General features: G+C 44.2%; 1 protein-coding gene across 4 annotated transcripts in view; it reads left to right on the top strand.

Annotated features, from left to right (window-relative positions):
* The first annotated feature begins 1,973 nt into the window (after positions 1-1,973).
* Aldh-III (Aldehyde dehydrogenase type III) overlaps positions 1,974-14,054 on the top strand; it is a 106,779-nt gene continuing 94,698 nt past the window's right edge. The window contains exons 1-4 of one of the 4 annotated variants that reach the window (XM_077644263.1): positions 1,974-2,258; positions 2,730-2,776; positions 2,842-2,985; positions 13,683-13,778. In XM_077644263.1, the coding sequence (XP_077500389.1) occupies positions 2,756-2,776; positions 2,842-2,985; positions 13,683-13,778 (261 nt within the window). In that variant the 5' untranslated portion in view covers positions 1,974-2,258; positions 2,730-2,755. Of the gene's footprint in view, positions 2,259-2,298; positions 2,323-2,729; positions 2,777-2,841; positions 2,986-13,682; positions 13,779-14,054 lie in introns of those variants that run through there. The other 3 variants (XM_077644266.1, XM_077644264.1, XM_077644265.1) reach the window with 3 other exon arrangements.

Genomic DNA, 14,054 nt, shown 5'->3' with positions numbered 1-14,054 from the left:
GGGCCACGGGCTGCTGTTGCCAACTGCTGTTTTCTTTTCTTTTTCAGTTGTTCTTTCTGTAGTTTTAATTGGGGTGCAAAGGTAGCGGCGGCAGCAGACGACTGTATGGCGCGGTTTCCTGCCGAACGCCACGGGCAGTGTAGACTCGGCCGGAGGTAGCGTTCTGTGGCTACGCGTCCCCCCTCCAAGTTTAACCGGCACTTTTTTTTTCTTGTCTTTCTTTCAACTTCTCACCGTCGTTTCCGGCGGCTGTTAGATACCGCAGCGGCGCGCTTGCTTCTCGGAGCACGCGCAGCGCGCCTGGCGACAACGACGAGGAAACCCGTGAAAGGAAAGTCAGGACGGCCAAGGTCCGCGAAGGCAGGCTACCGCCAGCTCACGTTACCGTCTCCAGCGATCGGCGAGGAAGTGTGTACACAGCTCGGACGAACGTGCCATTAATTACGTGGCAGACGTCGCTTTCCGCCTTTTCTGAGGCTGCTCGCGTCGCTGGGGCATCGCTCTCTACTCGTCGTAAACTGCCTTATTTGTCGATGTCGTCGATATCATGTCTTCGGGGGCCGCTTAGATGTCCACGCATTGTCGCGAGCTCCGCTGGCGCGGTTGCTGCGAAAAAAAAAAAACGGGCAGCTTAATGCATACGACCCAGAAATAGAGTTCGCGAAGGCGCTGTCTCTCTCACGCACGTTTTTCCTCGTACATAAGTACTGCCATGAGCGGGAAAGAAAAATCCAGTTTTCTTTTCCAGAAACACAGCGTTCAGAAATGAAGTGCATGTTACCTAAGCACCGAAGTGTACTGCTTCACAAAAATACGCCACAAAGTTCAGCATCATCGTCATCAGCCTGACTACGCACAGTGCAGGACAAAGGCCTCTCCCATGTCTCTCCATTAACCCTGTCCTTTGCCAGCTGCGGCCACCGTATGCCCGCAAACTTCCTAATCTCATCCACCCACCTAACCGTCTGCCGCCCCCCGCTACGCTTGCCTTCTCTTGGAATCCGCTCCGTTACCTTTAATGACCAGAGGTTATCTTAATCGCCTTCGCATCACATGCCCTGCCCAAGCCCATTTCTTCCTCTTGATTTCGACTAGGATGTCATTAACCCGCGTTTGTTCTCTCACCCACTCTGCCCTCTTCCGGTCTCATAACGTTACACCTATAATTTTTATTTTCATGTCGCTGCGTTGTCAAGCTAAACACTTTTCGTTAGCCTTCACGTACGTTTCTGCCCCGTATACGTAGGTGAGTACCGGTAAGATACAGCTGTTCACTTTTCTCTTGAGGGATATTGGTAAGCTGCCATTCATGATATGAGAGAACTTGCCATATGCGCTCCACCCCATTCTTGTTCTGGTTATCTCTATATCACGATTCGGATCAGCAGTCACAACCTGCCCTAAATAGACATATTCCTTCAGAAGCGTGAATTGCTGGGCGAGTTGGTACATGTTCAAGGAAAAAAAAAAAAAACGAAGAGGACGCCGGACCAGGAGAACCGGCGACAGTCTGTGTGTGTCTTCTGGTCTTGCGTCCTTTATCGCAGTTTCTTTTTTTTTTCTCTTAAAAATATTCCTTTACCACAAGTTCATTTGATACCAGCGAGTTGTATCAAATTATCAATGTTGAGCGTTTTTGTTCGGTGCACCGTTAAAGAAAACGAGAATAGCGAAGAGACCGGTCGCCGCTGCAGCTGATGAGACGTGCAGCACGGCGCCGCGTCGTATCACTGTAGCAGCAGTACTGTGGCGAAACAAAGCGCTGTACAGGTAGCACGTACGGGCACCGCTAAACGAGCATCTCGGCGACGGCAAAGCTCGAGCCATTCGAGGCAGGGCACTGCCAACCGCCGCTGCGTGCGCTTCGTTGCAGAATGATTTGTCGCTGATTTTTTCGCTCCACCACCACCTAGGGGAAAAGGCAGAGGAGGTCAGTTGGTGGCCTTGATTCGCGCACGCCTCAAGCCGCCTTTGAAAACGCGCGTGTTCTCAGTGCTGACGTCGGCCGCCAGGCTCCCGCGAGGCGCTGCAGCGCCCGGCAGCGCTGATTAAAAATAGTGACAAACAAACGTCTCCACCTCCTCGATCGTTCTCGTCAGTTGCCTCAGTCGCATGCCCGCCTGTATCTGGGAGTACACGCGTCCGCGGCAGCCAATGTGCAAGTGCGCGACTGAACTGCCACTTTTGCGAAAGAGGTTTGCGCCGTCGAACGAAACGTCCGGTGATCGTCGTCTTCCACCCGACGGAATCGCCTCGAGGTGAGGGGGGCGTGCGCCAGTTCACTCACCGTCATGTGTACTACGTGAGTCGGCGTGTCTCGCGGTAACCGGACTGCTCGTGACGCGTGTTGTTCTTGTGATTGCTTTCGGTCTAGAAAGAACGCGATCTAGGTTACGGCGGCCTTGCCGTCTGGCGCGGCACTTTCTTCAACGGAGCGTCCGCACGCATGCCATATCTGCCTCGACAATATCGTTTCGGAGGGGGGGAATGGTGGCTTGGCGACCGCGTTTTGTTTTCCCTTCTTTTATTGTCGCCAGGCGAGTGGCCGATCGGGATTTCGCTTGCACACTTCCCTCGCAGCGCGCAAGAAACTTTCGCTCGACGCGGCGGACCTTTCGAACTCTCCTCTCCCTTTACTCTTTCGAAAGACTTGCAACTAGTCGCGTGCTCCGGCAGCCTTCGTAGGGGACAGCGGCGTTTCTACTTATGCTTTCTTTCTTTGGACGCAGCTCTGGGCCTTGGTGGCGGTGACGAAATGGCGAGCAGCTACTCCAAGGTATGTTGATCATCTCCCACCGACCTTTTAGTCCAGCCGCGTAACACTGCTGGTCTCTCTGCCAGCGGCTGGATGAATTGCGCCGCTCCTTCAAGCTCGGAAAGACTCGTCCCACGAGCTATCGCGCCGAGCAGCTCAAGGCTATGGACCGATTTCTGCGCGACTATCACGACCGTTTCGTGGACGCCCTCAAGGAAGACCTCAACAAGGTCAGTGGCCGCTGCTCTTGGAGTTAAGTTGCCTAGCTTGCATCTTTGGCCACTGATCCAGTGCTCTATAATGAATAGCGACCAGCAGAGACCATGTTTGTCCTCACCTACATTTTTTCAAGCCGATAAACAAATTTGTGCCTCCTGGCCCAAGACAGTGTGAGACATATGCTCATCTACTTGCTGGAATAGCAAGGTATTTCACTTGTGTTTACTGTGTTTGTTTTTCTCATGGGGGCTCTGAATGAGATTCCCTCCCAATCCTATTGGCGCTGGCGACACTGCCCAGATTAAAGGCTGGTATTCGCAATAGCTGATAATTGATGGTTTGGCGACATGCAGTGTGGTCAGGCAAGACAGCTGGAGAAGCTCCCACATTACTGACCAATGTCAGAAGAAAAATATACATTTCAGAAGTACCATGGCTCCCTTGTTCACACATGCCTCCACCTTGTTGATTCATTGGAAGCAACGGTGTAGCTCTCCCTAAATGTTTTTTTGACGCTGGTTGATGGCCTGTGATTTTCTTCAATACAGGCTAAGTAACAAATTCGTAGCACAAACAAGCCTGGTGGGTGTCTTCGAGCTTTAGGCATTTTTGTGAATATTTGAGTGTTGAATTTAGTTAGTTGAGAAGAGGAAACCTTTATGGTCACAAAAGTGGGAGTTCCCAGTTGCTCCAGTAGCCCCAAGGATGCTTGTGCTGGGATGGCACATGCTTCCATTGGCCGCAGCATTGCATGTGCCATGGTTTGATTCGTTGAGGAATAAGAAAGCAAGTAACGTATCGAGTAAAGGTACTGCGCAAAATAATACAAACACGGATGAGGAACGAGGAGGGCACAAGAACGGGCGCAAGTAACATAACGAGAAATGTGCTGTACTATCAAACTTGACCAATGCAGCCCACAACATTGTGCCATCACGTGATGGCACTCACGAAGGAGACTCAGAATGCAACGTACTCATTGCAGGAAGCTGCAGAAAGTGCTTTTCAGTGGTGTCAGACCACACTCTTTAATGCCCAGAGAGCGGTGTAATGATGGTGAGGCCATGCCATAAAACAAACGTCATGAGCAGTGCTACACAAAGAGGGTTGCTTGCAGCCATTTCCTGCAGTGGCGCCAAGGGAATTTGCAGTGCGCTGGCGAGTAAACCCCTTCCTTGTCAGCGTCTAAATGCAACACTCGGATACTTTTTATATGGCACAGCAAATATCCCTCGCCTGCCTTTGATGCCCTCAGTGGGCACCTTATGAGCCGGAAAGGAAGCCTCTCATCGAACGCCACCAAGCTTTCAGAAAGCACTGAACTGAGGCCACACTTCTTGAACACTTTAACCATCATGTTAAGTCCCCGAAAATGCACCGAGATCGCCAAATTGTTTGGTATTTCTTTTTTTCGAAAATGACTGTTTTCAGGCTTAAAACACAAAATAAGGTTGCAAAACAGTTATCATAGACTACCCTCTAGTGTTGAAAATTGCATACAACGCAATTTCCAACCTTTGGCAGTGGGAGCGGCACAACATTAAGCCGAATGAGTGTGACTCAGTCATTGGTAAATCTCCCATGACGAGTACAGTGTGGGGTTCAATCAATCAATCCTTTATTGAGCACCAGTAGAAGTTGCTTGGAGCACGGTGGAGAAGCCAGCAGAATTGCTGGCTTAGGAAGAACTATGCCCCAATGTACAGTGGCAGCAGCATAGGCATTAAGGCAAAAAATTAGTTTAAACTATACGTGAGTGTTTAGTGGAGAAAAAAAAAGAATAGAATAAAAATTTAAATAAAGGAACACTGTTGTTAGCATTCTCAATAAACTATTTGTTGCTTGCATTAGCAACAAGCAAGCTTTGCAATTACAGCACATGTGAACAGATATGCTTCAGATTGAAAAATACATATCACACACTTGAACATCAGAAATACATCAATATATGGCAATGTATAAGCAGAGAGAATCATCAGACGAAATACAGCTAGGTTATAGCTGTAAGAAGGCTGTATGAGGTAAGGCAGTGAATTTTCCAAACATGTGGTGTGAGTGAATCAGCGTGAATATTCTATAAATGAAGTTCATTTAACATATATGGTAGTTGATGTTTGAGTCTTTGCTGCCCGTATGCAGTTCGACTGAAGGGAAGATGCCATGGAGGTATGTACCGCAGTGGTCTTCTTTTTGTATTTGGTGTTAGTTTTTAAATTTGTTCAAGTAATCTGCTGTGAGCCTTTTTTTTTTTGATATAATGAAGTATTAGGGTATATTCATACAAGCGGTTTGTAGCCGCCGCGGTGGCAGAGTAGTTACGGCGTTCGGCTGCTGGCCCAAAAGACGCGGGTTCGATCCCAGCCATGGTGGTCGAATTTTGATGGAGGCGAAATTCTAGAGGCCCGTGTACTTGCGATGTCAGTGCACGTTAAAGAACTCCAGGTGGTCGAAATTTCCGGAGCCCTTGACTATGGCGTCGCTCATAGCCTGAGTCGCTTTGGGACTTTAAACCCCCATAAACCATAAACCATCATACAAGCAGTTTGCGGTTATAACTTTTGAGTTCATGTACACTTGGTGAGTCATAGGGCATGCAGATAGCTTTTTTCTGTAAGACTGCGATCTTATTTCGGTTTGTTTGTGCTGTAGTGCCCCATACTAAGTTCCCATGTGTCAGGTCACTGGCGATGATTGAATTGTATATAAGCAATTTGAGGTAAAAGGTGTCTGAGTTTGTGCATTATACCACAGCTTTTGGATAGTTTAACTAGAAGTGAATTGATATGAATGTTTCAGCAAAGTGCTCGTTAAATGTTACTCCAAGTATTTTCACACCACTCATGCAGGGTATTTTAGCAATGCCGAGAAGTAAGTGTGGCGTATTTTGAAGTGCATTATTTCGCGTTCGGAATACAGTTGCTTTCGTCTTTTCAGTATTTATAACCAGTGAGTTAGGTAAGCTCCATTCATGTAAGCATTCTAATACAGTGTTACCTGTATGGAACAATTTTTAGCTGTTAGCTCCAGTAATCAAAAGGCTAGTGTCATCTGCGTGTGTTACGAGTTTGACATCTGGGCTAATGTTTACAACGTCTTTGATAAATAGATTAAACAGTAGCGGTCCCAAGATACAACATTGTGGCACTCCTGTTTTTATGGGCAGGAATCTGGTTTTCATTTTGTTTATTTCTATGCACTGAGTTCGAAAACTTGAATAGCTTTTTATTAGGTCTAATGCTGCACCACGAAAGCCCTAGCGTTCTAGTTTAGTTAGTAGTATAGTGTGATTAAGCCTATCAAATGCTTTGGAGAAATCGACAAATATACCAAGTGTCAGTAGTTTCGACACAAAGCTATCTAGTATGATTTCTTTCTGTTGAAGAAGTGCGTGAATAGTTGACCTTCCATGTTGAAATCCAAATTGTGCTTCAGAGAAAATTTGAAATTTATCTGAAAAGTCTGATCCTTGAATAAAATAATTTTTCTATACCTTTGGAGAATACTGATAATGCTGATATGGTTGTATAGTTGGAAAGGTTATTTTTGTCTCCGCTTTTATGAACCATGCTCTCTTTGCAACTTGCAGCTTTTGAGGAAAGCTTCCAGTACACGGGCAGCGGTTATAAATATAATATGCCAGAATAGGTGCCAAGATGTCCAGAGCAAATTTAACGTGTCTAAGCTGGAGACCATCGATATTTACACTGCTTTTATTACGCAGGGAGTGAAAACATGAAAATACTTCTGCCTCTATAGCGGGATGGAAATGAATACTTTGCTCGTCAAAATCGGGGAGGTAATTGCTGTCGACTTGGTTAGCATTTTCAGATATTAAGTTCACAAATTATTTGTTAAAAGGGTTTGTAAGCATAGATCCTGACAGAACTTCACCGTTTATGCTTATTTCTAGTTACAGGTCGTGTGACTTGACGCGGTTCATGAGTAAGTTTAATTGCCTCCACGTTTTTTCCGGTCTGGATATTTTTGTAGGCGAGAATAGGTTATTTAAGTAGCGTTGCTTTGATTTACGAAGTGCTTTCACCAGTTTGTTCCTTACCTTTTTGAATCTTGCCAAATCGCTTACTTCCTTCATATGCATAAATTCTGCGATGAGTTTGTCTCTTTTACGCATCATGCTCAGGCATTCTTTTGTTACCCAAGGTTTTTGAGCTTTTGTGGCATTTTTTCTGGCTACTAGAGGAAAGCATTCATCGTAATACACTTAAATTTTGCAAGGAATCTATTGTACAACTCATCAGCGGTGCTTGCATGGTAAGCATCGTCCCAAATAGCAGCTGTTATTTCCTGATGAAAATTTTCAATTATAGCTTGATTAATGTTTCAAAATGAAGAGATAATTTCATTTTTATGGTTTTGCAGGGTTTTGTGCACAATAATGTATATAGGTATATGATACAAGTACAAATACCTTTATTTCAACATCAGGAATGTCAGGGGTGCACCCAAAAAGCCTATGACTGGCTTGACATAGGGGTGCACCCCCGTACACAAAAACCGGCAGCAACAGAACATGGATAAAACAATAAAAAAAAAGACTACAGTGCATAGGTAAACGTCTTATTCAATAAAAAATTAGTGGACATCCTCTTGCAATAATAAGTAAGTGAAGCCGGCAGAATTAACACGAAACGCTCCGGAACATTGAAGAATGCAAACCGAAGAATAACAAAAAGAAAAGAAAAAGGGAGAAAGGAGGAGAAAACTAGCAGCAAGAAAAAAAATCGTATCATCAGGTCCTCAGGGCTCATTGTGCTGATTAAGAAATGTTGGAATTATATGTCGGAGCATTTGACGACCGTAATTAGTACGAAAGGATGGCATATACCAGACGTCGTTGTTACGTGTTGGGTAGTAATTAGCTTTGGGCCATAAGTTAGCTGTGCCATCAAAGAATGCGTCATGATTTTTCCATTTTCTTTCATATCGTTTACTTAGCAATAAATTATATAGGTCGTTAATTGGATTTACTTTTGATGATGCGAAAAGAGTTTGAGTGTGAGCAGTAAACACGGCATTTGCAATGATACGAATAACCTTTTTCTGTATTTTCTGTAACCTATATGTATTTGACCATGTTGTTGTACCCCACACCAGATGACAATATGAAAGGTTAGATAAAAATAGTGCATTATAAACTAGAAGTCTAACACTCAGAGGTAGTAAAGAGCGTACTTTGTGTAACATGCCTACGCATTTTGCAAGTTTTTTAGCCAGATTGCCGATGTGTATGTCCCAGGAAAGATTGCACTGCAGTGTCACACGTGGACACTTTACTGACGCCGCTCTTTCAATGCTTTGAGAACCAAGCGTTAGTGTAGGTAAATGTTCTAGTTTAGGTCTAAAAAGTACAGCTTTAGTTTTGGTAGCGTTAATTTTCAATAAAGATTCAGCGCTCCATTCGACCAATTTGCACAGAGTATCATTAGCGTTTAATGTCAAGTCATTAACTGTTTTAGCCCTAAAAAATATACCGACGTCATCTGCGTACATTATACATTTAGCACTCTTGTCATTGTTCACAATGTCGTTAATATAGATGTTAAACAGTGTAGGTCCAAGAATACTGCCTTGCGGCACGCCAGAATGAATGGATCTTAAGTGCGATGAAGAATTGTTAATTTAAACCCGTTGCTGGCAGTGCTCTAAATATGTTATTGAAAGCTGAAGGAATGTGCCACGAAATCCATAGCGCTCAAGTTTAAGGAATAATATTGATACGTGGCGGCAATGATACGTGGCGGCTAGAAGCAGCAGTAGAAAGAGCAGAGGTAACCTGCTACGCAAGGAACCGATGGCTTGGAGAAGACTCTCAGCACACAAGCGCGCACCTCAGCGTCGTCTTCGTTACCAACCACTTCGTCGTCCTCCCAGCGTCCGTAGCAATATTTTGTGATTTATGGAGTCGAATGCTTTGGAGAAATCCACGAAAACCCCGGGAGTTAGTTCTTTTTCTTCAAATGACTCTTATATAATTTCCTTCATGGTTAGTAATGCTGTTTCTGTTGATTTTCCTGCAACAAAACCAAACTTGGAAGCTGATATGACTACGTGTTTGTTAATAAAGTTTGCAATGCGCACTTGTAGAAGCTTTTCAAAACATTTCGAAAAAACTGGCAAGATCGATATAGGTTGGTAGTTGGAGAAATCATTTTCGTCTCCTCCATTAAAAATTATGGTAATCTTGGCAATCTGTAGCTTTTTGAGGAAAGTTCCCGAGGAAAATGCCAAGTTTATTATGTATTCTAATATCGGTGCAAGTATGTGGTATGTGTACTTCGCTGGCAATATTTGGAGGTCGTCAATGTCCTTACTTTTACTATTTTTCAGCGACTGTAGGACCGACAGAATTTCGTTAGTTGTAACAGGGGCTAAAAACGCGGTTTCGCTAACCTTTTTACTCGTGCTGTTGAGGTATTGGTTGGGCTGCGTGCCCTCTGCAATGGGCACGAAGAAATTATTGAAAGCGTCTGCTAGTTGAGAACTGGACAAGTGAGTGCCATGTGTGACTATTTCATCTACTACAGTCTTCTCTTTTAGGTTCAGCAAATTATTGAGCCTCCCCCAAACAATATCTGAGTGCTTCATTACTTCGTCGTTAAATTGGTTACTCATATAGTTTCTTTTGGCTTGCCGATTGATACTGTTAGCTTTATTTCTCGCAGCCTTAAACTTCTTCAGATCGTCAATATCTTTTGTTTTAAGAAAGCGCTTAAAAAGTATGTTCTTAATTCCTATCGCCTTTAGGCATCCCTTAGTTATTCACGGCTTACGCGCCTTCGAAGCTCGGACTCTTGTTTTGTATGGAAAAGACTCACAATACAGCTGCTTGCAGGTGGAAATGAAAATACCATAAGCGTCATCAACATTAGTTTCCTCATAGACGCTGCTCCAGTTTACTTGCGACAGTTTATCATAAAACGTTCGTAAACTAGTCAGGGTTATGTCTTGAACATGCATAGCAGACCTTTTTGCAGGTTTGTTAGGGGGGACTGTGAGATTTGTAATTAAATAAATTGGCAGGTGATCACTAAGATCAGCTGCCAGTGCACCGGATATTGACAATTCATCACATGCATTAGTAATGAAGGTGTCTAGTAACGATCATATTTCGGGCGTAATGTGTGTTGGTTGATTTATGCTATTGAACAATGCGTAGGTCTCTGGTGTAGTGTAGAACTCTTGTTGAAGTGTTGAATTTTCAAGCAAGTTTATGTTCAAGTCTCCGCCTAATATAAGTGTGTATTTATGATCCCAGCTGAAGTACTCGTCTATGAAATGGAGGAATTTGTTACTGCTTCCTCTGGGTGGGCGCTATGTGACAGTAAAAAGCAAGGAATCAGATTTTAGGGTAAGCACCTCGTAGTCATCGGTTACAACACAGAAATTGTCAAGTAATTCACATTTTAAAAACGTTTTAGACAGCATCGCAACCCCCCCACCTCTCTTAGTTAGAGCTCCGGTTAAGGAAAAATGTGGAGTATTCAGGTAGATTGAGAACAGCAGAGTGGCTTTCGTACCATGTCTCAGAGATCATGACAACGTCAAATGTTAAGCTAAAGCTGGAAAGAAAAGCACGTATATCATCACTTTTGTTTCGCGCTGATCGAGCATTCAGACGCAGAAATGAAATGTTACCGCTTTTTGGCTTATAACGGGTGCTCAGCTCGTAAGGTGTCAAGAAATCATAACTTGAAGCGTTCACTGATGCCATGATCTCGGAGATACGGTATGTTGCAATCTATTAACGATAGCCATAAGAAAAAGCCAAAAGAGTTAAAAAAACGAAGCTTTGAAAATATGCAAATGTAAACTGCAATGGGCATACTTATAGCATGGCACAGAAACTGTTTTTTTGACCATGTCTGTGCACAAGTTGTGCAATTTACAGGGCACGGCATAAATTCACCAAATTTTCAATCTACATCGAGGAAACAGGCAGTACAGACCCTCCCAGTACAGCCGTCACACAGGTATTTACATACCTCATTAATGGTTAGTCTAGCATCGCTGGCAGAAACAAGGGTGTTTACTGCTGTTTACTGCTCCTGTTTATATGATGCAGGGCTCCAAATTTGTAATGAACAGATCGAGTATGGACGATGCTGATGCCGTGATATGTGGAGGGCAGTTTATTACACTTATCATGCTATTTGCTGATAGTGTGCTTAGTAACTACGTTTTCACAGTTGATATTATAAGAAGGTGGATATTGATGTCACCCCCGTTATGAGTGTGTATTGGTTGCAGGAAACATAGTCAAACACTCCTTCTAAATAATCAATTAAATTTTGTACACAGCCATGTGGTGGGCAGTGAACAACACAGATGACATTGGTTGAATGCTGGATTGTCAGTGTCTCAAATCACATGTTGTGCTTGAAAGCTCAAGTAAAATATAACAAGAGAGCACATTACGAAACGCAATAAAAACACCTCAACTTTGTTCTCGCAGCGGTTTAGGTTAAAAGAATTGCAAGCAGGTAATACCATAACATCACTATCATTAGTAAACCAAGTTTTAGTATGCATCACGATGTCAAAGATAAATGTGAATCTTTGTAACATTTCAATTAACAATTCGTATTTTTTCTGAGCGGACTGTGTGTTGACATGAAAAACTGTTAATGTGCAGTCTGTTTTCGGTTTAACATAGGTAGGATCGCAAGGAAACTGGTAAACTTCAGCCATATTAATAAATAACCATTTAAGAGCTACATCACAAAGCTTGCAAGGTCATCCGGCACCTTATCAAGCAGGCAGTGTGGCCTTCTGCCTTACGTACAGAAACCTTCCTGTTCCTGTGCCAAGCATATTGATAGTTGTTTTCCTTTGCCCATTTCTTCGAGGATGAGAGCAGCCCTTTATTGTCCTTTGTCATGTTCTCAGTTATAGACACTGATGCTTCAGTGTCCCTCAGTGCCTTGTTTTTTGATATCCAGTCATCACGCACTGATTGCTACAGGAACTGAACAGTAATACCCGGCTCTTTTCCGCCTTTCACAGGAAATCTGTGCATTGCTCCTACCGCCGCGTCAGTGAGTTCAGGGACCTTGATTATCTTCGCCACCTCATTAACATTGCTGAGCAAATCCTCCTTATTGGTCTTGGGAACACCGTGAATTTCTAAGTTCAGCCACCTTCCTCGCCATTCGTGGTCACTTACTGTGTCATGGAGCTTCGCTATCTGTTCATATGCACCTGGCCTTTCAACGCACGTGTTCAGCTTTTTTATGTCTTCATCTTGTCGTTTCACAGCCTTCAGGATTTCGTCATACTTCTCGGGCATGGGGACAATACTTGCCTCAATTTCATCGACTTTTTGTAACAAAGGACCTAGGGCTTCTAGTTGATGCTGGCGAGGATAGCCCTTCGAGCTCCTGACCTGGTATCCTCCTCCCCTCACCCTAGCACTTGCACATACAGATGACTCCCTTATTTAAACACCGCCTCTTACGCCAGAGCATTTGCCAAGATGGTACTGGTTGTCACACTCCATGCATTTAACATGATCCTTGGGAGAAAGCAGCTCAGTGCACACGAGACTTGTGCCATCAGTTGTCATGTTACGTGTGTCAACATTGTAAACACAATCCCCCTAGCAAGTTGCACAACCGAATCAAAACACCAGCAGCAGCGTAGCGGCAATTCAGGCAATGTGGTAGTGCAATCGAGAGAAAGCAAAGACTGACCAAACTGTAACAGTGCAAGAATTCACAACTGGTTCAGAAACCTGTCCGTCTTCCGCCGTCGCTGCTGCCAAAGTGTGTGGTTTCCAGATTTTTTCGCCAGTCGCAGGTTCCTCCGGTAGTTCCCGTTGATTGCGCAAAGGGGGCGGAAAATCATGATACAGGTGCACCCGGCTTTTTGCTGAATGCCCATCACTGCGCAGGCCGTGGATAGCAGCAGCTCGGAAAATGATAACATGCAGATAAGTGATCCACGTATGTGAGAGGGCAAGAATTCACAAGGGGTTCAGAAACATGTCTGTCTACCGCCGCCATCGCTGCCAAAGTGTGATTAAAGGGTTATATCGCATTAAGAACCAGCGCTAAAAAACACACACAGAGGACGAGACGAGACACACGAAGACACACGAGACGAACACAACCAACTCGCCCAATCCTCAGTTCTTAAAGGGTTAAACTGCAAAAAAAAAATCTGTGAATGTAAACAGACGAGTTACTGTTTCAAACTTGCACATCAAAAGCATGATACTGTTTGCCCAGGCAAAAATGCGGGAGCTACTCGTAATCATTTTCTGAGTGGTATCAATGTTGCAATCCCCACAGCAAAACGAGAGTTACAATAAAATGAAAGACTTTCTAAATGTGCGCCATCTGAAAAGGGGCTGCACATTATGTATCTGTGCTTCTGCTTGCAGTGAAGCATAGAATGAAACTGGTCATTTGTGTCAGCAGAATGCACTGGCCCTGCCTGTGACTACTTTCTTTTACTTCAAGTAGGACTTGGCTCCATCTGCATCTGCAAAAGCTGTACGTGGGACATTACTTTTCGGGAGCATTTCTGTGATACGTTTGCTCAAGGAAAAAGTTGCCAGTCTTGGCATCATTTCAGCTCAAATGCTGGCAGACACTGTCTTGCGTTAAGTGCACGACTGTTGTTTAAAATTAAAAGGCTTGCGGACCCATTCCTTGTTATGTGCAGTGTCAACTTGGCCTCTTTGCAGAACAAGTTTGAGAGCATCCTCTTTGAGATCCAGTACACCCGGAATGAAATCAAGGGCACTCTGATGGAGCTGGACCGATGGGTGAAGCCCGAAAAGGTGGGTTTCCCATCCTCTATTCGTGCACACCAGGGGAACCAACAGTCGTTCCCGAAAGCTTGATGTTCCGAGCTTGTTAGGTGCACAGTTACAGCAGAAAAGGAAGAGAGGATGGTGCTACTCCCTTTCTGCTCATTTTCTCTACAGCCTGGTGTTCAAAGTGCTCAATATCTTAGCACTGCTGTTGGAAATGCCTCTGGTTATTTTTTGAAGAAATCAGTGGATGCACTCATTTTTTTTGTCTGTTGATGCTGGAAACAATGTTAGGCGCATGCC

This window comes from Amblyomma americanum, chromosome 11 (assembly GCF_052857255.1).
Source record: "Amblyomma americanum isolate KBUSLIRL-KWMA chromosome 11, ASM5285725v1, whole genome shotgun sequence".
Taxonomy (NCBI): domain Eukaryota; kingdom Metazoa; phylum Arthropoda; class Arachnida; order Ixodida; family Ixodidae; genus Amblyomma; species Amblyomma americanum.
This window is presented reverse-complemented; position numbering and strand designations above follow the sequence as displayed.